Raw genomic sequence first — 24,144 nt, forward strand, 5'->3', positions numbered from 1 at the left:
TTGAAAGCAAGCTTGTTTTCGGGAATTTCCCCTGGCTTTGAATGGAGAGCGAGATATATGGTAATGTGTGCGGCGCATGTGTATGTATATATTCCTCCCCGTGCAAATCAATGATGAGGTGGTAGGGTTCCAGGTCGTTTGATTCCGTGGACCCATTTTCACTTTCTTTTTTATTATGTTATTATGTTTTTTTGCTTCTCTGCTTTTCACCCAGGTGTCTTGCTAGTTTGGGTAAGTACTAGGTACCTTAGGAAGAATTTTTTGGTTTTAGAGGCGGAGGTGGCTGAACGTTAACTTTGTTGGTTTTGGTTTTGACACATTAACATTGTATGGGTGGTGTGGTATGTAAGCAAGGTTACTGTTACTGGAGTGACTGACTGAGTTTCTTTCCCATGCTTCTCTGTCCGTATTTAGGTTGGGAACCCCCTGTCAGATGATCTCGTGGGATCGGCCAATGTCCGTCCATGCGTGTCTTGTGTGCGGGGATGGGAGATATGGTTGGTTAGTTTAAGGGAAGAATCGTGGTAGTTAGTAGTACTTTTGTCATCCTCCCTCTCATGCCTTTGTTCATGTTGGACGATCTCAACAGGCGAGTACATTTTTGGGTTTAATGGTGTCAGCTTGTAAGTGGTTCAAACGAGGGAGGAATTTGTGTGCTGAGTGTGGGGAGGGAGTTGTTTCCTCCACAGACAAAAGGCCCATCATTGCTCTTGTTCCACCTTTGCTTTCATTCTCCTTGGCCCCTTCGGTAAGGATTGACGGTGGAATGCAGTCTCGGATGTGGGAGGTGCAGGAACTCTCATCGAATTTCATGTACGGGAGGCCGGACGTGCCTACGCCACCTGCAGACGGTGATCCTCACAGTTGAGCAGGGTGGAAGAGACTGGGACCCATGGGATTTGGATGTTTGGCTGATGGCGATAGAATAATTCGAGAATACAACCAGGGATACGGTCGTCATTGGCTTGTAGCGATGTCCAGGGGTTGGGGAGGTCCTCAGGGCGCCATTTTCGAGATTTTGAGGCAATGGAGGTGAAACGGGGTGGATCGCCAACCAGCGCATCATTGTCATCATCATGATATTATTGCGTAGCCGTCAAGCAGAGCCGAAGGACGTTACTGGTCTGATAGGTAGCAGCAGGAGGACCAAAGGCGGACCGAAAAAGAAAAGAAGGGATCGTTTGCGGTCATGGATGGCATTTGGTCTCCAGCCACGCCGTCAATCAGCTTTGGAACCTCCCCACCTGGTTTACCCCGCAGAAACATCCACCTCAGCTTCTATCATATACCGATTGGTGTTATCCTCCATCGGGGAGTACGTGGAAGGAGTCCTGATGACGAACGAGCCTGGATTTACCATTTTCGGGTCATAACCGGAGTGACATGAGAGTAAAAACAATACTACCTCAATACCGATTTGACTGCTACCGGTCAATCCCCACCAAATCGCAGAAGGGATAACAAACCGATACTGCTAAGATGGTCTCTAGTGGATTCCGCAACTGAGTCGAACGAATGCGCGGAATCCAGGGCTGAGACTATGATCTGTCACGGGCCAATGGCCGACCGCAGTCCGGACTGCGTGTAACTGCAGACATGCAGACAACCTGCCTCGCTTACCAGCGGAACCCCAGTCAGTTTAGCTGGAGATGAATCCGGGCTTCTAGCGTCCCCTGTCCCGGATCGAATGATGTATCTCATGGGGGGGCGAAGGGGAGTCAAGTGAGCAGCTTATCCGCTGGGTCTGGGGGAGCTTGATCCATGGTACAGCGGAAGCAGATGAGAGACTCTTGTTCTTTGCCATTATTAACCATTATGGTTCTCAGCTTCTTTTGGCCGGGCGGTGACGTTCTGGTGTAGTCGGCCCTCTGGTATTCATTGGCGCAAATGGGACGCTGCAGGCAACACACGTACGCCCTCGGTCGCATTCACTCGTAAGGATCCTTTCCGGGGTGACAAAAAATTTGCACCAGTTCAGTCTACAGGGTTTTCTAGATTGCGACGGCTGCGTGTTAGAAGGGGCGAGAAGAGTACGGTCGGTTGCACAGGAATTCGAGAACAGAAACCCATCGAAGAGATGCGCCAAATGGAAATGGCCCGACCGTTGAGACGGGGTCTAGAGTGGCGCTTCGTGGCTGCGGATACTGTCGTGTGTTGGTTCGGACTGACCTCCCTCCAGAAGGGATCGAGACCGAAAGGAAAGAAGAAAAGCAATTCCGCTATCTCACCCACGGGAAAGTACGAGGTCGGCAATGCTGCGTTGTCTCTGAATGGAGGGGGGGCCACTGCTGGTTCCTGGGTGATGATGACGGCAATGATGTTAATGGCGACCGATAATCGTCAGGCCACAACAAATGAGAGAGGAGTGTGTCCTGAGGAACGAGCCGTGTGTTGGGATTAATTCAATATCTCTCCAAGCATTCGATTTGTTAATCGAGTGGGGAGGATGCAGCATCGGACTAGGATGAATCACTGCCCCGTTGCTAGAGTGAGGGAGAGGGAGCTGGGGGATGGCCAGCGAATAACAGACGTATGGAAGTTGTCCGTCGGATAATGTCGACGATAATACCAGCAGATGATGGGCGGTTCTGGCGCATGTTGAAGCAGCGCCTAGATAACTGTGCAGCTAGGTACAGTTAAGTGGATGTAGCTAGTGACTAGATGCCTATACCACGGGTGTGTCCGGGCCTCCACCGCGGCTCCTCTGAGAGGTCTAATGGACTGTGATCCATACCCTAATGCACCTTGCAGATGGAGCCACCACTCCTTAGCCAGCGGTAAGAAATCCCGGACGGAAAGACTTTAAGACTACTAGTAGATGCACCGTGTGTCAGAAGGGAAGGTGAGGTGAGAGGAGGGGGGAAGAAGAGAAGGGAAGCGAAAAAGTAAGAAAGATTAATTGAATATGCCGGTATTAGTGATGAAAGTAACTTTAGTTGCAGTGTGTACTACTATACTGCTATACTACAAAGTACTAGACAGCAGAGAAGACGGAGTAACTTTGGTAATAATTCTCAATGCGAATCATGTTATCAACTCCGACGTAGTAACTACAAAGTATTATTTTCCGGTTGGAACGGCTTCTGACTGTCTCTCAATCGGCAGTTACTTAGAAGCAGACGACCAGCATCTCCCCTGCCTTTTGGAGCTACGATGGTTTCAGGCGGGAAACCTAAAACCCATCCAGATTGTGTCCATTCAACCGAAGACTTTCTTTCCTGAGAAAGTGTTTGGACTTGTGAAAGTCAATCGTTGATCGAAAGTCTTGCGCTGCTGCTTTTCCCGCCAATTTTACCATACCGAACGGTACCGCACAGACCCGCAGTCACCGTTGGCGGCGTGTGATTTGGCGGAGTGGATACCAAACGGGTAAAGACTGGTAAACTTGCCGTTTCTCACGTTCTTCCCTCCATACAGGAATACAAGAATAGTACGACGGACTGACGCTGCCATTCCTGAGGTTTGCTGGCTGGCTGGCTGGCTGCTGGCTTGTCTTCCCACTCACTCTCGCTGTGCCTTTTCCCCATCTATTTTTCGCCCTTAATTCTTGTTCGTCTCGCCATTTCCCTCCCTCTTGGCTTTCCTTTTCCTCCCGCCGCTCTGTTTATTCTATGTCGCTATTCCTCCAGCGCTGTCTGGTTTCACCAACCCCGAATATTCCCTGCTTCTAGTCGACCTCGTTCCGGGGGGTTGACTCGGTCAATCGTCACCCTGGCTTCGCGTTGACGCTCCGTCGCGCCATTCCCCCGCATAGCCGCTTTTCCCTCTTCGTTTCGCTTTCCTCCTCTGTCCTTACGTGATCACGAGATACTCCTCTTTTTTTTTCTTTCTTTATCTACAAAAAAAGAAATATTTCGTTCCCTCTTTATCACCAGAAAAACGAAAAAAAAAAGTGCACTTCCCCGTCTATTTTGTTGCGATAGGGTTGTTTGCTGTCTCGTCATCACCGTCCCCCGCTATCCAGCCATGGCCAATTAATACTGCGGATGCATTCATAACCAACAATCAAAGGGCACCCGCTCTGCCTGGCAGACGGTCCTGCTTGGAAGCTGCTCAACGTGTATAATTTCTCTCGCTTGATTTCACACCCCACGCCTCTCAGTCATTCGACTTCCCCTCGTCCTCCCCTCGGGGCAGTCTTCGGTATTCCTGTCGGCTCCGCCTTTTCAGCATGGCGGGCAATGGCACAGATGATGCTCAATACCTCGCTCCTCCCGCCGTGACTGCCCTGCGGCAGGAAGCTCGGAGTATCGATCCGAGATTCTCTCCTACTCGCTCCCCCAGCGTCGATCACATGCGACAGGAACGTGAAGATCTCAAGGAAGCGGCGGAACAAACCCTGAATGTCATTGTTGATTTGGATCTCGATGGTCGCGTCAAATGGGTCAGTCCATCATGGAAACAGGTCGTCGGCACGTCACCGGTGTCAATAGAGGGGCGGATGATATCGGAGATCGTGGTCGGTAACCAGAACGTCTTTCACGATGCTATAGAGAGCATGAAGGAGGATGACTCCCGCAGTCGGTTTATTCGCTTCGCAGTCCATATGGGCCCCGACTCGGTCCTGAAGTACTCGCCAGAGCCACGACCTGCGGAGCCAGAGCATGAAGCTACTGAAGCGACCGACATTGCAGAAGAAGCACAAGCCCCCGCAGAGAAGGAGGACCGCCATCATGACCTCCTTCATCTGGAAGGACAAGGTATCATGGTGTTTGATCGGACTGCTGACGGAGTTGGACATGTAAGTCACTGCAACAGTCGATGTGGTATACGTGATATAGACTAACCAATATTTTCTACATTGGCAGACCATGTGGATGTTGCGACCGTTTACGGAACCGAGAGAAGTCACCATCGACCTTCCGCCTTTGCTAGTCGAATCCTTGGGCGTTGGAGCGGAAGTGTTGGCGAATTACTTGACCACTCTGGCTGAGGCTGCTGCTAGTGAGCCTGATCCTTCGAAGCATCCAGCTCCAAACCCTGTGTTGTGTCGTATTTGTGAACGTCAGATCACACCATGGTGGTTTGAGAAACATTCGGATCTTTGTCTACAGGAGCATCGGGCCGAGATGGATGTTCAGATAGCTCAGGAGAATCTCAACGAGCACCGTCATGCCATCGTCAAAGTGCTAGATGCTCTAGAAGCCAGACAAAGCAGGCCGTTGGTACTCGGGGAGAGCAACCCCCCTCCGACACCCCAGCCCGAGTACAAAGGCCTACCAATTGGGCCATCTCCAGCGGCCTCCGCACCGTCATCCGGATCAGTCTCTAGTGCCAATTCCGCTCCTGGCACGCCGCCTCGATCCAGAGATCATTCGGCCTCAGGAATCGGACATACTCGCGCTCGATCGTTCGCAGTGCGGCGTCCGCTAGCTCGCGTCGTTGAATTGATCCTTGACCTTTGCGACACTGCCTTGGAAATCAACATGCCTGTAATCAAGGAATCTCGCGCGGACAACAGTGATGATTTTCGGACGTTGTCACCGCAGTCCGAATCTCGTATCTCGCAGGTTCTCCAGTGGCAGTCACCCAGCTCTAATACACTAGAGCAGGAGCAAGGACTCGCGGCCCTATGCACCGATACCGAACAAGTCGCCAAGGCAAAAGTCGATGCGGTTATCCGCCATAGAAGAATTGTGGAGTATGCCGAGCGGATTCGCATCGAATACACAATACTGGTAGAGGAGTGCATCACCGCAGCTCTCACTAAAGCTGAGCGAATTGCGGCGGGCCAGCTCAGTGACTCAAGTGCCTCAGACGATGACGCCCCCCAAGACAACGAACCCGCCGTGACTGCAAGTAGCCCGATAATACGAGGGAAGCGCGAATCCACAGCACCGCCTGCAATGTCCGCTTTAACCATGTCCATGCGCAATTCGCCCGACCGGTTCCAGTCCAACCACTCCTCCGAAGGCAAAGCCTCAGTCGCTGTGTCGACTGGGTCGAACAGCCCGATGGAATGTCCCACACCCAGATCACACAAGAGTATCGCCGGGGTGTTAGGGACATCGCAGCCATCCAGACGGGGTCTCTCTTTGATAGATTTGGATGCTGGTGATAACAGTGACAGCAGCGTTCCTTCTTCTGCTTTCCCCGGTGCCGTGCGAACCGACTCGCCCTCGTCCGACCGCAGTATGGACAGAAAGCGAAGGAGTCTAGTCCTTCCCGGTCTTTCTAGCTCACCTCGCAGACAACATTCTCCGGCCAGGGTATCGGGGCCACATTCACCATTACGAATGCCCCGGGCTCGTCTTTCGAGCGGCGCCGATAGTCTACCGTCACCTATAGTATCTCCCTCCGCAAATGCGATAGAGCTAGCACAAATCCACTACCCTCATCATCGCCGTCAATCGTCCGCAACGTCTTCCGATATCGTAAAGCCTCCCGTTTCACCGCATTTGTCATCCGCCAGCCAGCCGCAACCGAGACCAGCACCGCCGTCGATCAAGGACTTTGAGATCATCAAGCCAATTAGCAAAGGTGCCTTTGGAAGTGTATACTTGGCCAAGAAAAAAGTAACTGGAGAATACTTTGCCATCAAGGTGTTGAAGAAGGCGGACATGGTCGCGAAGAATCAGGTCACCAATGTCAAGGCGGAGCGTGCGATTATGATGTGGCAAGGCGAAAGCGATTTTGTTGCTAAGCTCTATTGGACATTCTCCAGCAAGGACTACCTTTACCTGGTAATGGAATACCTCAACGGCGGCGATTGCGCTTCTCTTGTCAAGGTTCTTGGTGGACTGCCCGAGGACTGGGCGAAAAAGTACATTGCGGAAGTAGTCCTCGGGGTCGAACATCTCCATGGTAGGGGTATCGTTCACCGTGATCTCAAACCAGACAACCTCCTCATCGATCAGACGGGTCATCTCAAGCTGACTGATTTCGGACTGTCACGCATGGGTCTTGTTGGGCGTCAAAAACGCGTCCTCAAGAGTATGAACAATGAGCCAGCACCCGATCTTCTGAAGCAGGGTTCGTTTCCTCGAGCAACGTCAATTACATCTTCCAGATCGGCGTCTTTCGATTTCCAAGGCAGTGGATCCCCCGGGTCCACACCATTGATCACGCCAGATGTTGCTAGCAGCATCCCCCAACCATCTTATTTCAGCCTCAATCAAGGGGGCGGACTCAGTCGGCAGACTTCACGTCGAGCATCCGGCTACCGTAGCGATAGCGGCGCCAGCGAGAGTTTGAATGCCATGTTCCGCACTTTGTCTGTCAACGAGGGTGGTGAAGCTTCTGGGACTATGCCTGTGCCCGTCCCGGGCCAACACCAACACCACCACCATCAGCATCAACTACCCGAAGAGGAGAGCCAAAGCGAGGCGGGTGAGTCTCCTCACTTGTACCCGCTTCAACCCACAATGAGCAATTCCTTCTCCTACAGTACTCCGCCACAACAGTCAATGATGCCTCCCCTAATGGCGCTGTTTGACCCCGAGGACCATAACAGGCGGTTTGTGGGTACACCAGATTATCTGGCCCCGGAAACCATCAACGGTGTTGGTCAGGATGAAATGAGTGATTGGTGGTCCCTGGGCTGCATTATGTTTGAGTTCCTCTTTGGCTATCCGCCATTCAATGCTGGAACTCCAGATGAGGTCTTCGACAACATCCTTCACCGGAGGATCAACTGGCCGGAGGAACCTGAGGAATACGCTTCCCCCGAAGCTATTGATCTTGTGAATAGGCTCATGACCATGAACCCTCGTGAACGGATAGGTGCTAATGTGGATGAGAAATACCCAAATGGTGGAGCAGAGATCCGGAGCCACCCTTGGTTTTCTGATATTAACTGGGATACCTTACTGGAGGACAAAGCGCAGTTCGTACCCAACATTGAGAACCCCGAAGATACCGAATACTTCGACGCTCGTGGTGCCACGCTTCAAGCTTTTGCTGAAGAACTGGAAGATGCAAGCCCACCTCAACCGCCGTTAACCACTGGCGCATACCCCCAAGATCGGCCTCATGATGCCTTATTCAAAGTCCGCTCTCATGTCAACTCGATGAAGCGACCGTTGATGCCTCTGCACATTCCACCTCACGTGCGTGAGTCACGTAGCAGGAGGCTGAGTGAGCCTACAATGGCCGATGACTTTGGCAACTTTGCCTTCAAGAATCTTCCCATGCTCGAGAAGGCCAACAAGGACGTGATTCAAAAACTACGCCAGGAGGCAATGCAAGCACAGCAACGTCACGTTCCTCCCACCGGCTCTCAGCAACAGGGACACGCGCAAGGTGGCCAGGATCAAGCCCCCACTCAGCCTGCACCACCCACTTTGGAGGGCAGCCCGTTACCGATGCCCCTACAGCGGACTTTGTCTCAAACCAAAGGCAACAACCGGCCTTCGTCCCCTTCAAGCATGAGCCAGGCGAATTCGTCTCCCAGTCGTCCCTCCCAGCCTTCGTCCCCGCTTCTCGTTCAATTTAGCACCGGTCAAAATCACGAGCGCAGAAAAACGTCCGGGTCATCTTCTAATAACTCGCAGTCCGCCGGAAGCTCTCAGCCCGCAAGTGTTGATCAAGGTCGGATGGCAAGTCTCAAGCACGGCTCCGCATCATCGTCTCCTATAAAGCCCCCTCGAGCCACGGCTCACTCGCCTGACAAGACACCTTCTGGACAGCGCCATGGCAGTGCTCCTGCCTCACGAGCAAGATCACAGACCATCGGCTCCCAGGACGGGGACCTCTCATCATCTCTAGCCAAGGAAACATATGCCGTGGGCCATTACAAACGCCGCAGCCAATTATTCGATATCTCGCCCTCCTCGTCAGACAATGAGGATCCGCGTACGAAAGCCTTGCTTAAAGTACAGCGGCGCCGTCAAAGCTCAAGGCGCATGTCACAGATCAATTTCCCCGATGGGCCATTCTTCCGGCCCTTGGACGTGCTCATCTGTGAAGATCATCCGGTCTCTCGCATAGTGATGGAACGCCTCTTTGAGAAACTGCGATGTCGTACCATTACGGCGGTAAACGGTAACGAAGCGATGCGTTACGCTCTCAGCGAAGTGCAGTTCGACATTATCATGACGGAGTTCAAGCTACCCCAGGTAACTGGGGCCGATGTCGCGCGTATGGTGCGGGAAACGCGTAGTGCGAATCGGCATACTCCAATCATTGCGGTTACAGGCTACCTTAAGGATCTTCCAGAAACCCACCATTTCGACGCGCTCATTGAGAAGCCTCCAACCCTGACAAAATTCACGGAAGCACTGTGTAGGTTCTGTCAGTGGAAGCCACCTCCAAAGGATTACAATCCTTCCCAGTCAATGAGTGTTCCGCCTTCTACGATACGCCAGGCTTTTGTGCAAGCCGAGCATAGCCCAAGTTCAACAGCTTCGTCGGGGTTCGCACATGTGCCTTCTAGCTCTTACAGAGGATCCAGTCGAGAGGACTCCATCGTCAGCAGTTACTTTGGCGATACGGAGTCGATCAAACCAGATGATGGCCCTGTCATCGTGAGTCATCACAATGAAGAACCGGAACAGGATAGAGGTGGCCTTGGGATTTCCGAAGATGTGACTCGAGTACAAGAACCGACGGATGGCAGTTCCACATCAGGCTCGGATGCAGTGCCTTTCCCAAGCCTACTTCACGCGTCTTCAGCACCACCCACTGTTCATACGTCTGGAAACCTTACACCTCGCAAACAGCGATCCAGTGAAGCGATCAGGGCGAAGAGAGAGTCGTTGGAACGCAAGCGCTACGAGTGTGCCGAGTCTGGCGATGATGAAGATGAAGAGCTCGGAAACTCTCAGACACGATCAAGCAGCCCTCAGCAAAGATCTCGTCGCCCTGGCTCTAAGCTAGGTATAGAGATGATGAGAACCAATAGCAGGGGTAGCGTTGTCAGTGGAAGCGAGGAGCTTCTCAAGAGGGAGCGGGAGTCGTTGGAGCGACGGAGCAGTGGAGGTTCCGGCGGCGCCAGTGAATACAGCGAGGAACGCACTGGCACTCGCTCTCCGCACAGTCCAAGTCTGGAGAGCCATCTTGAGAACCTTTCAATTCCCGAGGAGGCGATTGCGGGGTCCGTTGAAGGTTACAGCCCCAAGCATTCGCCCATCGTGGAGCTAGGGTCGAAAATGGACATACCAGCAATCTTCTCAGATCGGTCAACATCACCGTACACGACAGAAACTCCAGATGCACAGGCCATGGAGGCCAGCGTCGAAACACCTAAACTTGGGCATATCACACCCCCTATCGTTTTTACGAAAGACGGAGAGTCTGAACCCTCAGGAGACGACCCGGAAACCCCCTACATCAAGACTACCGGGGACAATTTGGCTCCGGAATATGGTTCAGAAGCTGATGTTGACCGGTATCTGGATGCTGATGCCACACCTCGACCATTACATACACCTTCTCCCCATCCATACTTGGGTTCCACCCATTCTCAACCCGACCTATAAAGAGCCGACACCATCTTACTATCAAGGTAGACCTTGCAAAGACTGCAATTCAATGTGGCATGCGTTGGACAGAGTCCACGTACGGTCCACTATTGTGTGCGATTATATGACTTATATCATTCCATGCTTACGACATATTGTTCTTTTTGCACCTGTTAAAATACATTCCTCTTCTTTTTCTGCCTTTTCATATTGCTTTATTTTCCACACGCGTTTCAAGGCTAGCGGGTGTTTGGGAGTGTTTGTCGTCTCAACCAGGCTGTCTGAGTTCCACTCATTTGTCGATTTCTCCTTCTGGCTTTCATTTTCTTGCTCATTATTCCACTTACTCTCTTCTTGTCTCATCATCCAGGCGTATATCCCATTTCCTTTGTTCTGAAATTTTCCTCTTCTTGAGAGCAAAATTGTGTGTGTGTACCTATACGTACCAGATTTCTCCCAAAAAAAAGAGTCCAGCTTTTCTCTTCTACCTGCTTTGCATCAGTAAACATACCAGTCCAGGTGTATATTATATACTGTAGTTCTGTTCCTATTCATATCATATCAGATATCTTTCGACCTTTCATAATCACACATAGTAGGCTAATAGTAATCTGCAGCCCCACCAACCCTCTTGAGATGATATCTCCACTAAAACAATCTCAAACCACCCCCCTCACAGATTCCCTAATCGGTAGTAGTAAATTACCAATGCAGAAAAACAAGATAAGATCTTCTCTGGCTACAGCACTTAAACCATCCAGACCGCCCCTTACTTTACTTAAGTATTTACATTACATAACGAGCACAAAAGCTAAGTACCATCTCGCCTTCTCTGTCTTCAAATCACACACACACACACACACACACACACACACACACACACCCAACTACAAATTCAATCCGATACTATATATAGATGTATGTTCCTAAAATAAACCTAGTATAGAAACGAGCGTTAACAACCACAGAGTACCACTAAGCGGAGGGAGTAGTAGGAAGGGAGGGCCGTCCCGCCGGGGGTGCGGAGAAGGTGTCACATGTTACGAGATACTACTTAGTAGTATACTAGTAGTGAGTGGTAATGGTAGATTCTATTATGAAAGTTTTGATTGTACGGATCTATTTATTCAAAGACCTTCTTGTTCGAGGCGTGTAGTGTACTAGTAAAGTTAGGTTTTGTGGGTTAGCGTAGTTCCCATGATGTTATTGAGTGTTTGCTTATTGGGTCATTTATTGTGTCATGATGATAGGGGAGGAGGGTTCCTATTGTTTTCGTAGTAAGGGGTTACAGTTCCGAGTTTCCATGTTAGTGTTATGGCAAACGATTATTTTTGTTTGATGATTAGAAAGGTCTGTAGTATTTGTGATAATGCGCTGTGTACTAGTAGTAGTAAGTAGTAGTTTTTAAATGGGCATATGGGCCAAGCAATATTTCAGTGCACATCATTATTGAATTCTATGTATCGATGGAATATGCCACAGAAAATGAACACAAGTCTGACACTGACCAGATGAGCTGATATCATACCAGCCACACAACATTAGTAGTCTAGCGAATTGGACATTTCAACCAATCAGCCGTAACAGTATGTATACTGGTGCGTGTCTAACCAGTTATGATGCAAATAGAAACAGACATGCCGCCTTTTGGTATGTACGGAAAGGTATTATCTATAAATAGCTATGCTGATATGATCAAGAAAAAAATCACTCAACAGTATGTAAAGGGACGATAAACAAGTGTGCAAGGGCAGTCATTTCCAGAATGAACACCGCACTAGCTGAAATAAAATCATTTCTCGTCCATAGCGGGCGACACGGCACGGATCTGAGGCGATTGCTGGCCGTGGGTTGGCCCTTGTTCCAGATCGGCTGGGCCGCGGCTGCTGATGCTGTTGCGATGACGGAAGAATCGGCCACGACTGACGGAGGACAAACTGTGACCACCGTGGGATTCCATTGACTGACGACCGGAGCGCGCTGCAGACGGGGCGGCGCTGGTGTTGGAGTGGCTTCGGCGGTGAGAGCCAGATGCACGGCTCTGCCGCTCGGCTTGCTCTTCCTCTTCTTCCTGGATGCGACGCTCTGCGGTTTCGCGGTTGGCCATCCGAACAACGTCATCCACACGAGTGCCGCGGTCTTCGAAGACATCGCCCATGACGTCGCCGGAAGAAACGTCGCGCATGCCCAGAGAGAAGTCAACATGCTTCCGCGTGAGCATCGAGTCACCGCGGGCCCGGGCAGCGGCGGCGTCCGCGCCCCTACGAAGAATAGAATGCTGGCGGACAGAGCTGCTGGAGCCGGTATTCTCGGGGATCGAGTCATGCTGGTAGACAGGGGTGGGAGGAGGCCGGCCATCACTGCTGCCGGGAGGAGCACCCATGTTATGCGAAGGGAACCCAGCGACATGGAAAGGAATGTCGACACGGGCACCCTGGAGGTTCATGCGTGGGCCCTCGATGCCAATCTCTTGCAAGGCAAGCATGAGCATGCAAATGAACTTATTGCGACGTTGCAAACGCAGGCCCTCATTTTGCCAGTTTGACTTGTAGAAGAAAACAACATTGAGGGTGACTGAGAAGTTTTCGGTCACCTCACGCATCTCGGTAAGGATATTGGTCTGGAATTCCCGGCGTTCGCTGCGGACAAACTCCAACAAGCGTTGGCGAAGGCCATCAATTTGCTCGAGTGTCGTGCCATACTTGATGACAATAGGCACAGCCTCGGCCAGGGCGCCTGATCTGCGTTGGTTGAGGATGAAGAGACCGTTCAAATAGCTGTTCGGGGCTTGCACAACGTGACCCTGCATCTTCTTGAACTCGGTATACAACAGAGAAATCTGCTTGACGAAGTAGTCATCACCCAGACCCGCATCACCAGAGTTACCATATACTGTGACACGGTCACCAACATCAAATGGGTGCTTGATGAAGACGAAAATGACCGACTGAAGGAACTCCTGTGCGGTGGCAGAGAACAGCCAAGACAACGCAAGAATACTGGAGCCTGCAGACGTGAGTACACCAGCAGCCGAGGTGGAAATCAAGGTCAAGAACACGATCAGGGTAATGATAACCACGAAGAATTCCAGGATGTTGTCGAGTCTTCCAACAACAGAGTCAAGATCCTTCAAGGACGCAGTGATTGCTTTGCGTTCGCGTCCAATCTCCACGCACACAGACTCCAATTCTTCCATGGAGATATCTCCGTTCATGTCTTTGTCGAACATAGTAAAGGCAGCTTCGGCTTCGTCATTGTTATCAAACGCTTCCTTCAGATCGCCGGAGAAAACGGTCTCAAAGCCATCCCGCACGAGGGTCCGGTAGAGTCGCCGAGCCAAAACCTGGCAACCGCTGGTGGTTCGCAGCAAAGCCAGCACAACCTGGTAAGGGTGGTTGCTGTTGGTGGCTGTGCGACCAGTGAAGTCCGCTGCAACTGCGCCGGCCACATCACCGACCTTGGTAAAGGCACCCTTAGCAAGACGTCCCGCTTTACCAGCGTAATGGAACGGGATCTTAAGGCCGTTATTAGAACCGGGCTGTTTTTGTTCCTCAAACTCCTTGTCCTTGGCAGTGATTTTCCTCCGCGAGAATTCGTATAATTTGGTCAAGCTGCCAATTTGGAACTTATTGATCTCAATTCGGTCGGCATAAGTACGCGTGTGGAAGCTGATGGCAATAAGCTGAATGATGAATTTCTCCACCAGGTTGAGGATCGTCCAGACGAAGACGGAAATGATAATCTTGTTGAGCGTATTTTCCCAGGAGCGCGTAGTATGATTTCCGTCCACGTGATGATTCTTCATTGTGGGCAGAAACGAAATTTCGACACCCAACCACCAGAAGAAAAGAGTTGCATGCAGCTCCAATTGCTTGGCAAGATCACGCCATTTCTTCGCATTGTTGGTGAAGATACTAGCGAGCGCGTTCACAGGTATAGGGATCAGCTTGGAGACGATCTGTCCAGAATCGAATTAGCAATGAGGCGATGGCTAAACAGACAACGATATCACAAGTACTCACTCTTCCAGCCCACAATGTCAACCAGACGATTTCCAGCCAGACTGAAAACCAAACCAGCCGGACACCTCCGACACTGGCATTAGGATAAGCCAGCGCGCCAACCAACAACGGAATGAGTAGGATGATCACAAGAGGCAGGATGTAGGTAAGGTAACGGATGATGAAACTCGATTCATGGAGTCTCTTGACGAATCTGGCAATGTTGGTATTGGGATTCTCGGGTGGATTGTAAACTGCAGCTTTCTCATGCAGCGGATTGGTGGCCTCGTCAAACTCGTCGACATGTTCGTTAGGGCGCGAGCGAGAACGTGACCGCGAGCGAGAGGTGGATGGACGGCCGTCGTGAACACTCTTTTTCGACTCTGCCTCTTGCGTGGAGCGCGAAACCATCCGTTCTGCTTCCATAACTGCCAGGTCGTCTTCGAGACGCGTAGATTCTTCTCTCGCAGTGACCGGAGAGGCCAGGGCGGTCCTATCCAAGTCATTGTAAGAAGTGTCCACTCTCAGGTGGTTTCCGTTACTGGCACCGTCATAGACGTAAGTGCCTTCGTCCGAGTCAGGAGTTCCATCGTCCGATCTGTGCTTGCTCTTCTCTTCCAGATGATCAGGAGCAAGATGATCTCCCATGGAGGTCGACATTTTGGCACCAGGCCAAGAGTCGACAGCGAAGGGCTAGATTACAGGCTGACCAGCCTTGAGGTTATAGATCGATCTGATCCGGAATCGACTAGATGCTGGGTAAGTTAGACCGATGTCGATCAAGAGGAGGCCATGCAAAGGCTCGACTACAAACACATAGTGAAGGATGGAAGAATAAAAAGGATAGGCAAAATGAAGAGAAACAACCTGGATAATAAAAGAGGGTCTGGTGCAAGCGAGAAAAAGCACGAGCAAGGGCGACGACTGACCTACACTGGTGGGAATTCCTTCCGAAAACCAACAAAGCTAATGATGCATTGACTCTGGCCGGTGGGCTCAAAGAGGAACGGGAGATAAGCGGGCACTAGTAGGATTGTGCAGACGGAGGAAAAGGAAAAATGCACAGAAACAAGCAGGAGAAGATGGAGATGCAGGAAGGAAGAAGAAAAGAGAGTAATGACAAGAGGAGGAGAGGAATAGGACAGAGTGTAGGGTGGGGAGCCCGTGAAAAGAAAAGAAAAAGACAAAAAGACAGAAAGAAAAGACAGAAAGGTACCAGACCAAATGAGACTGGACCTTGGTTCGACAATTCGACAGCAGCAGAGCAGAAGGAGGAGGAGATCGATGCGGGCGAGATGCCGATCGCACGGGACAATTAAACCAACTGGAGATTCAATGACTGAAGGTTTGGCAAAGTCCAGACCATTTCTATTCCTAGTCGAGTCAAGGCTTCGGTTATGCACTTGAGTATTTCTCAAAAGACCATTTTATAAACACCATCCTATATGCCTGTTTACAAGGGACAAAGTCGGCAATTCCCGTTGTCGATTGACCATCTACCCTGGGAACTATCTCAGCCCATGCACCCTAACAATGGGCGGAACTTATCAGAGGGTGGCCGCGGGTGGCGGTCATTCTACGATCCAAGACCTCGATCGATATGGATCCCACTGCTAGACTATCCATTCAGTGGGCGTGCCCTCAGCATCGGTTCTGGCCCAGTGGCGCCCAGTGGGTCCGAGTCATCTAACGTTAGAAACTTCAAACGGGTCCAAAGAAAAACTCTGGGACCCAGTGTACCCTTCATGCTAACCCAAACTACCTGCGTTAGCTCCTCCATCGTTGCAGCCTTAGTCTGGTGTCTCACAGCGAGACTTGCGTTACCTGAGAGGGAGAGGGGGGGCTGCTTGGCATTTCGCGGGATTTGGTCCTGCAGCGGGCTTACAGATAAGGGAGATTATTCGGATTTTATGTAGGAGACTTTTTTTTTTTTTTTTTTTTTTTCCTACCTCACTTCGGAGATGCAAAATCCGCTGACTGACCGTGGGAGGGTTCCAGACAGATGTCAAGTCTGGAAAGGGAGACCAAAATGATGTTATCTCTCCTCCAGCGATTATTCTCCGAAGTCTTGAACGCAATAAATGTGGAAAGGGCAAAAAGTGGCCACCGCCAAGAAACGCCACATCAGGCACTCCCGGGCTGTCCTCCCAGCTGTGCACAAAGTCTTGCACAAAGTCATCATCTTCATTGATCCTTGGGTCAGCACTTACGTACGTGGGAGACCAATCTCGAAAATCTTTTGCGCCCCCTGCGCAGATTGCCTATGTCTTTCACCTGGACTCTATACAGAAATTTGGACGTCATGTCCGGTTACTGTCCTAGCAGAAATCTTCACGATTTCTTTCGCTGCCATTCATCTTAATAGGGATATTATGGTTTGCTAGGCGCGAGTCAGTGCAGTCTATAGCTTCAACACTAGTATATGGCGCTAAGCCTGGAGGATTCCACCATAGACACCATCTGAGTCTTGACGTCTCAAAAACCTGATTTCTACACACTAGTGTTTTTGCAACCAACCAATCCTCTACATCAGTCTTAGATGGATGATTGAGACCGCCTCTTATGATAGGTGACAAAGGAGGGACGCGGCTAACCTGCCGAAATATTATACCTACCCAGCATGATATTCGGAGTTACAAAACGCTATTCTGATAGGCTTGTGCAATTGGCAGTTGTATGTGCATAGTTATGCTCCTGCTTACCTCCATCCTCCATTATATGCAACATCCAACATCCACTCACCCATCACAATTGTCAAAGAGTCGATCTCGATTGGGCTATCAGCCCTCTACATCATTGCGTTTGACCACGCGAATTCCATTGGCAGGTCCGCTCCCGGCTGTTGACGTGTCTTGCCCCGCCATGTCCACTGAAGATCGCCGCGGTCATCTGCACGGTAGATGGGAAGGCCATGATAACCGTAAATGGAAGCTTATGAATTATGCTTACGATGTTCAAATCATCGAAGCGCAAGGACCATCTCAGTCACTCTGTAAATCGTAACAGGGTATCCATCGATAACGGTTTGCCGTTTCAACAACAACTTGGCCGCATTGATTTCCATCTACCTGCCAGTGTTCAAGTGTTCCATACCGCCAGCAATACAAGCCAAACTCTGTGATCGGGTCATTCGTGACTAGTCATTCTGCCTGCCTGCCTGTTCTCCGGCTCTTGTTAGCCCGTGCAACTAAAGAATCTGTAGGCGTAGATGGGTGCATAGTAGGCATGGGGTAGGGGCAGAGTGCGGGGAAGATCGACAGTGAACATTTCCATACTATCTCTTTCCATCAGATGTCCGTAGCATCCTACTCGCCCCTCTGAGTAGATCTACGGTGTACTCCATACAGATAAGTATTGCAAAGCCAGCAGGGGCATCGCAGCTACCCCTGGTCTGTGCAGGTCAAACCGCTGTCACACATCACGATTCCCAAGGATGGTTTCCCCGCATTCCACGGCAGGAGGCACGTGGAGTGTAGAGGATTCCGCGATGACGGAGAAGGCATGGAATAGGAAGGAAAGAACTCCGTGGTCGATAGAGTGTAATTCTATGATTCTCTGAAGTATCGAGGCGCCAAAACTTTTGGTGTCCGTTATACTGGGAGGAAGCAGACCGAGTTAGTCAAATTCACGTGCTGATCGACTGATCGGTCGGGAGCAGAAGGGCAGCTGATTGGTCCAATGCGCCTTGTCTTGTTTATTGGACCGGCAAGAACGACTGATGCTCTCTCCTTCCATCCTCCATCCTATTGATCCAGAAACTCCCTCATCCTCCATCTCTTTCCCCTCTTCTTCTTCCATCATCCTCTGGGGTTGCAAGTCTACTGCTTGTCATCCCAGTTCATCACCTTGACACCGCTGGGCGAATCCCTTGCGTCTGTTTACAACGATAACCGGACCCATTCTCCAACATGCGAGGCGAGGTATACCCCCCCCCCCGTTCTATTTACCTTTGGACCCCCGCACCGTCACCCCCTCCCCTTATCCATAAACATCCAATTCCACAACCTCATGCACCGACACTCGTTCAACTGCCTAATCGAAGCTTAACATTGCTCTATTCTAACTATTGCTTTCCTTCAGGTCTGCCACATCCACATCGGCCAGGCTGGTATCCAGCTTGGTAACAGTGCTTGGGAGCTGTATGTCTTCACCGCTTTTTATGGTACCCCAATCTAGATGTCGTTGACCCCATGCTGACCTGTGACCATCACGGCAGGTACCTCCTTGAACACGGTCTCAAGGCCGATGGCCAGCTCAATCCTGAGGCTGAAGACGCAATTAATTCGGGTGGTTCGTTCGAAACCTTTTTCACAGAGACACACAGCGGCAAATATGTCCCTCGTTCTATCTTCGTGGATCTTGATCCTTCGGTACGACCTTTCCAGATGGATGGCCTCTCTCATATAACGTATATGCTGAATTGATGATGCAGCCCGTCGATGAGATCCGCACCGGCCAGTACCGTCAGCTCTTCCACCCCGAAATGTTGATCAGCGGAAAGGAAGACGCCGCCAATAACTGTACGTCTCTTCTAATCCGGCCTGAACATGTAAGCTAATGCTCGTCAGATGCCCGCGGACATTACACCATCGGAAAGGAGCTCGTTGAATCAGTTGCCGACCGCATTCGCCGCGTCTCCGGTAAGTTTACCACAATTTATCTGAAACCTGACTCTGTCGGGACTAGGCTTACACACACTAGATAACTGCAACTCTCTGCAGGGATTCTTGGTATTCCACTCCTTCGGCGGTGGTACCGGCTCCGGATTTGGTGCCCTGTTGCTTGAGCGTCTTTCCACCGATTATGGAAAGAAGTCGAAGCTCGAGTTTGCGGTGTACCCTTCCCCTCGTGTGTCGACCGCCGTCGTTGAGCCATACAACGCTGTTCTCTCCACCCACAGCACTATTGAGAATGCTGACTGCACCTTCTTGGTGGATAACGAGGCGGTTTACGACATCTGTCGTCGCAACTTGGACATCCCACGTCCTGGCTATGAGCACCTCAACCGCCTAATCGCCCAGGTTGTCAGCTCCATCACCTCAAGTCTCCGCTTCGATGGCGCCCTCAATGTCGATTTGACTGAGTTCCAGACTAACTTGGTGCCATTCCCTCGTATCCACTATCCGCTGATTTCGTATGCACCCGTGGTCTCGAGCAGCCGCAGCTCCCACGAGAGCTTCAAGGTGCAGGATCTCACATTCCAGTGTATGTATTTCTCTTCGTGGCTTGTCGTCGAGGTATTGGCGTGGGTGGATAGCTAACAGAGGCTGCAGGTTTTGAGCCGAATAATCAGATGGTGGTGTGTGATCCTCGCAAGGGCAAGTATATGGCAGTGGCTCTGCTGTACCGCGGTGACGTGGTACCCCGTGACTGCACTCAGGCCATCGCCTCTCTCAAGGCCAAGGCCTCGTTCAATCTTGTGGAATGGTGCCCTACCGGTTTCAAGTTGGGTATCAACTACCAGAAGCCCGTTCGCGTTCCCGACACCGAGCTCGCTCCCGTCGACCGCTCCGTCAGCATGCTCTCCAACACAACCTCCATTTCTGAGGCGTGGGGTCGTCTTGACCACAAATTCGACCTCATGTACTCGAAGCGCGCCTTCGTTCACTGGTACGTGGGTGAGGGTATGGAAGAAGGCGAGTTCTCCGAAGCCCGTGAGGACCTGGCTGCGCTGGAGAAGGACTATGAAGAAGTTGCCAACGACAGTCTGGAGCCGGAGGGTGAGGAGGGTGAGTACTGATACCTTTCACACCCTGTTGGCTTGTGCTGCTTTGGTCGCTTTTTCTTGGTGTGTCTGTCTCACTTTGCCGGTCAAATTGCGTCTGCCCCGTCCATAATGCTTGCGACAACCCCCTTCATTCTGTTTATGCGTCCCTAGCGTTGTTTGATTCCCCTGCTCTTACCTAATAATGAACTGATACATGCGCTGCGGGAGAATATGAGCACACGAATTCATCGGTCTTTTGAAAGGACGCGAAAGTGTATTCCACGTGGAAAAGAGAAAAGTCTAGTATTCTATCAGATAATATACACAATCAGGTGTTGCGAGTGCGCGGGACCCTGTAAGCTCATTCCTCCTTGCTCGTAGCCACCTCCATATCCTGGAGTAGTCGCAAAGAAGTCTCATAGGTCCACATCGTCACCGCACTGGCAGGGGCAGCCTTGAACAGGCTGACCGTCAACCCCCGATAAAGTCCGCGGATACCTTGGGTCCGCAGAATCAACCTCATCGTATTAAACACACCCTGATACTCAGGAATATTGCGATGAATATATAACTGCCTCGTCGGTCCCTGCACCTGCAACCTCTTCCGTATCAAATCCAACGGAAACATCACCGTCTTCGACGACACACTGGCAATCACACCCGCCGCCGCATCCCCCGACCCAAACGGCAAATCCTGATACTGCGCCAACGGCGGCCTCAACGCCTCATACGTCGCAAAGAACAGCCCCATATACGGCACAATCTGCCCCACAGCCGCACTACACCCGCGAAAGAACCCTGCGTACCCTTCATTCCGCGCGATATCCCGCACCGACGACATCAGCGACGTGTACACCCGCTCCGTGCCCTGCGCGGCGAACCGCGTCCTCAGCAAATCCAGCGGGTATGTAGATGCCGTGGCGAGACCGCCCGCGGTGGCGCCCGCGACGAACGATTCGACGGAGGGCGGCAGTCGATAGGTGTCGAGTTGGGCCAGCGCTTGTGTGGTTGTGCGGTATGCGCTGAATTGGATCACCCCGTAGCAGACGTACATTAGTTCCGCGGGGATGTTGCCTTTCCAGAGGCCGGTTATACCCTCTTGACGGATGATTTCGCGCATGGTGGAGAGCGTGCCCTTGTAGATTGGGCCGGTTACATTGTGGTGCGAGGGAGGGTCGGAGAGCGAGTGGATTTGGAGCTGCAGCCGGATTTTGACTACGTCTAGGGGGGCGACGCAGAATCTGGGGGAGGTGGATGGATTAGGTTGGGTTGTGTTTGTAGGGGGGGAGGTTTGGGGGCGTACCGTGATACGAGGCCGGCTATGCCGCCTGCTAGGACGACTTGTCGTCGTGTGCCCTGGGTGGTTGGAGGGGATTGGTTAGCTTGTGCATTGAGAGTGAGGCGTGATGGATGGTGCTAGGGTGTGGAGTGTATGTATGATTGTTGAGGGGATGGATGGTGCATGGGGATTTGGAGTGGATATGTACCTCATCCTTAAGGTGTTCTCCCCCGGCCGACATGCATGTGACGGTTGATGGTTAAGTCGAGAGAGATGTAGGTATTTGAGGTGGAATTGATGGTCGCGAGTGGTAGGACGTTATATAAAGGTTGTCATTGATGTGGTTTTCCTTGTGGTGGTGGTGTGTAGGTGGTTGTTTCGCTGGAGGCCTTGTCGAAGGCGACGGGCAAAGAAAAAAAGGGTAAAAATGATGCTAACGGTCTAGAGGTATGACGTGTGTCCGTCGTTCTTTTCTTTTCCTGCGGACGGAGTCTCGGAGACTTCAAACTGCCGGATTTACTTCCGGGGACAGTTTCTTGAATCTGTTTACACCCGGAAAATTGAGGGTTTATCTACAAAATTACTACTCTCCATTAATTTAGCAACGGGCGATTATGCTCCGTCTGGAAGAAGCAACCCAAGGGATGGCAAGCAAATCCCCTGGTGGACGAAGATGCCTGGTGTCTCTGCCTGACTGCCTTACTGCCTAGCTCGTACTTTAAAGCGGCGGCGAGTCAGTGCCCAATCAGGTGCCATCCGAAAAACCTCGGTACAAACAAAGTCGCATCAGACCATAAGTTATTATCTGGGGGATCTCCTGGCGTCCCACTTCTTTCCCCAGCTCTCCTTCACCCCCCAAACCCGGAGTCCTTGGATGCGGGCACCTTTAAACTCTTCATAGCAGGTCTTCTCGCTGCTAGTATCCGCCATGTCTCGTCTGTTGCGAACCGCCCTTCGTCTTCCTCGGGCCTCATTCCCTCCGGCCTCCGTTCTCAGCCGTCGTGTCTATTCATCCTCTGTTGTTCGTCGCTCAGCAGCTAATGCTACCCCTCCCGCCAACAATGTGGCTCCCACATCAAGTGACGCTGCTCCTACAGTTAGCAGTATTGCCTCCGCAGCCAGCAATGCGACCGCCGAACCCAGTGTATCACATGAAGTAGCAAGTGGAAGCAATGATGCTGCATCATCGCAGCCAAACCAATCCTCACCCCCAGAAGCAGGTGAACAGCACGAGGGAAAGACTCCGGAGTCAAACGCCGGGACAGTAGAATACCAGGATAACAAATACACAATCACACGCAAAGACGGAGGCCTGATCATCCAAGAAGGTCGCAAAAAGCCCATCGAGATACTAGACATCATTCTCCGCGACTCCTGCAAATGCTCTACCTGCGTGGACCCTCACTCCAAGCAACGCAACTTCCGCACAAGCGACATATCCTCCGACATAATCTCCGAGAATCTAACCATCGAGCACGGAAAGCTGCACGTAACATGGAAAAACGACCTCCGCGGCGCACCCGCCGAATCAACACACGAGTCCACCTACGACCTCCACCAGCTCCGACACCCCATCCTCACTCCCGTTGAAATGGAATCCGCGGGCAAAAACCGCTGGCGAGCCTACTGGGACAACAGCCGCATGCAACACTGGCAGCACTGGATCACCTTCGACCAATTCATCAACAACGACATCTCCTTCGCCTGGTCCATGCGCACCCTCGCCGAACTCGGCCTCATCTTCATCAAAGACATCCCAGACTCACGCGAAATGGTCGAGAAGATCGCCACCCGCATGGGTCCCATCCGCGATACCTTCTACGGCCGCACCTGGGACGTGCGCAGCGTCCCCCAAGCCACCAACGTCGCCTACACAGACCAGTTCCTCGGCTTCCACATGGACCTGATGTACATGAACGACCCGCCCGGCTACCAACTCCTCCACTGCCTCAAGAACTCCTGCGAGGGCGGCGAATCCCTCTTCGTCGACACCTTCCGCGTCGCATACGACATGAAACAAGACGACCACACAAACTACTCCCGCCTCCTTCATCACCACATCCCCTACCACTACAACCACCCGGATCACTTCTACACGAATACCTGGCCCGTCTTCGAAACACAGACCTTCGATGACAGCGTCCGCGAAGGAAATAACTTCTCCAAATCCCGTCTCGTCCACGTCAATTACTCCCCGCCTTTCCAGGCCCCCAGGAAGGTCCGGTCTCCTGTGCCCCGCAAGTTCCGCGAGAAGAACGAGGCCCTTGCTAAGTTCGCCTCTCTGCTTGAGGACGAACGGTATATGTTCGAGCTGAAGCTGAACCCCGGTGAATGTGTCGTCTTTGAGAATCGTCGTGTCGCGCATGCCCGTCGTGGATTCAAGACTAGTACCGGTGAGAGGTGGCTCGCTGGTGCATATGTCGATGAAGATGCGATGTTGTCGGAGTTTAAGACTTCGTCCAATAAGTATCCTAACCTGTGGAGGTTGAAGCGCAAGGGGCTGAATAGTAAACATGTTAAGTTGTTGAAGGGGGTAGGTAAGCCGGATGAATTGCCTTAGTTTTGTTTTTACTATTTGGAGCAGCGGGGGTGGAGAGAGAGGGGGGTTGGGGTAAAGTAGATATCCATTGCTATTTATATACGAAGAGGAAGATGTATCATATGTGCATACAGCTGTGACCTGAGGGTCTGATACATGAATATTATACATAACTACTTATACTAAACGGTGCTGACTGAGTCATTTGTATAATAATC

General features: G+C 51.5%; 5 protein-coding genes across 5 annotated transcripts; 3 read left to right on the plus strand and 2 right to left on the minus strand.

Moving 5' to 3' along the window:
- Nucleotides 1–4,171: 4,171 nt before the first annotated feature.
- On the plus strand, nucleotides 4,172–10,418 carry AtWU_02162 (protein kinase RIM15; the record flags this gene model as incomplete). The annotated part of the gene is made up of 2 exons (XM_035497276.1): nucleotides 4,172–4,741; nucleotides 4,809–10,418. 2 exons carry the CDS (start codon nucleotides 4,172–4,174, stop codon nucleotides 10,416–10,418), a joined length of 6,180 nt encoding a protein of 2,059 aa, XP_035353169.1.
- Nucleotides 10,419–12,192: 1,774 nt separating this feature from the next.
- On the minus strand, nucleotides 12,193–15,061 carry AtWU_02163 (Mechanosensitive ion channel family; the record flags this gene model as incomplete). The annotated part of the gene is made up of 2 exons (XM_035497277.1): nucleotides 12,193–14,358; nucleotides 14,423–15,061. 2 exons carry the CDS (start codon nucleotides 15,059–15,061, stop codon nucleotides 12,193–12,195), a joined length of 2,805 nt encoding a protein of 934 aa, XP_035353170.1.
- A 3,248-nt stretch (nucleotides 15,062–18,309) lies between these two features.
- On the plus strand, nucleotides 18,310–20,141 carry AtWU_02164 (tubulin alpha chain; the record flags this gene model as incomplete). The annotated part of the gene is made up of 7 exons (XM_035497278.1): nucleotides 18,310–18,321; nucleotides 18,482–18,540; nucleotides 18,618–18,771; nucleotides 18,834–18,921; nucleotides 18,970–19,041; nucleotides 19,103–19,606; nucleotides 19,675–20,141. The coding sequence occupies 7 exons, from the start codon at nucleotides 18,310–18,312 to the stop codon at nucleotides 20,139–20,141; spliced, it is 1,356 nt and encodes a 451-aa protein (XP_035353171.1).
- A 328-nt stretch (nucleotides 20,142–20,469) lies between these two features.
- Nucleotides 20,470–21,628, minus strand: AtWU_02165 (thiamine transporter TPC1; the record flags this gene model as incomplete). The annotated part of the gene is made up of 3 exons (XM_035497279.1): nucleotides 20,470–21,349; nucleotides 21,412–21,464; nucleotides 21,596–21,628. 3 exons carry the CDS (start codon nucleotides 21,626–21,628, stop codon nucleotides 20,470–20,472), a joined length of 966 nt encoding a protein of 321 aa, XP_035353172.1.
- Nucleotides 21,629–22,315: 687 nt separating this feature from the next.
- Nucleotides 22,316–23,947, plus strand: AtWU_02166 (putative Gamma-butyrobetaine hydroxylase subfamily; the record flags this gene model as incomplete). Its single annotated transcript, XM_035497280.1, has 1 exon — nucleotides 22,316–23,947. One exon carries the CDS (start codon nucleotides 22,316–22,318, stop codon nucleotides 23,945–23,947), a length of 1,632 nt encoding a protein of 543 aa, XP_035353173.1.
- Between the last annotated feature and the right edge of the window lie 197 nt (nucleotides 23,948–24,144).

This window comes from Aspergillus tubingensis (assembly GCF_013340325.1).
Source record: "Aspergillus tubingensis WU-2223L DNA, scaffold_3, whole genome shotgun sequence".
Taxonomy (NCBI): Eukaryota; Fungi; Ascomycota; class Eurotiomycetes; order Eurotiales; family Aspergillaceae; genus Aspergillus; species Aspergillus tubingensis.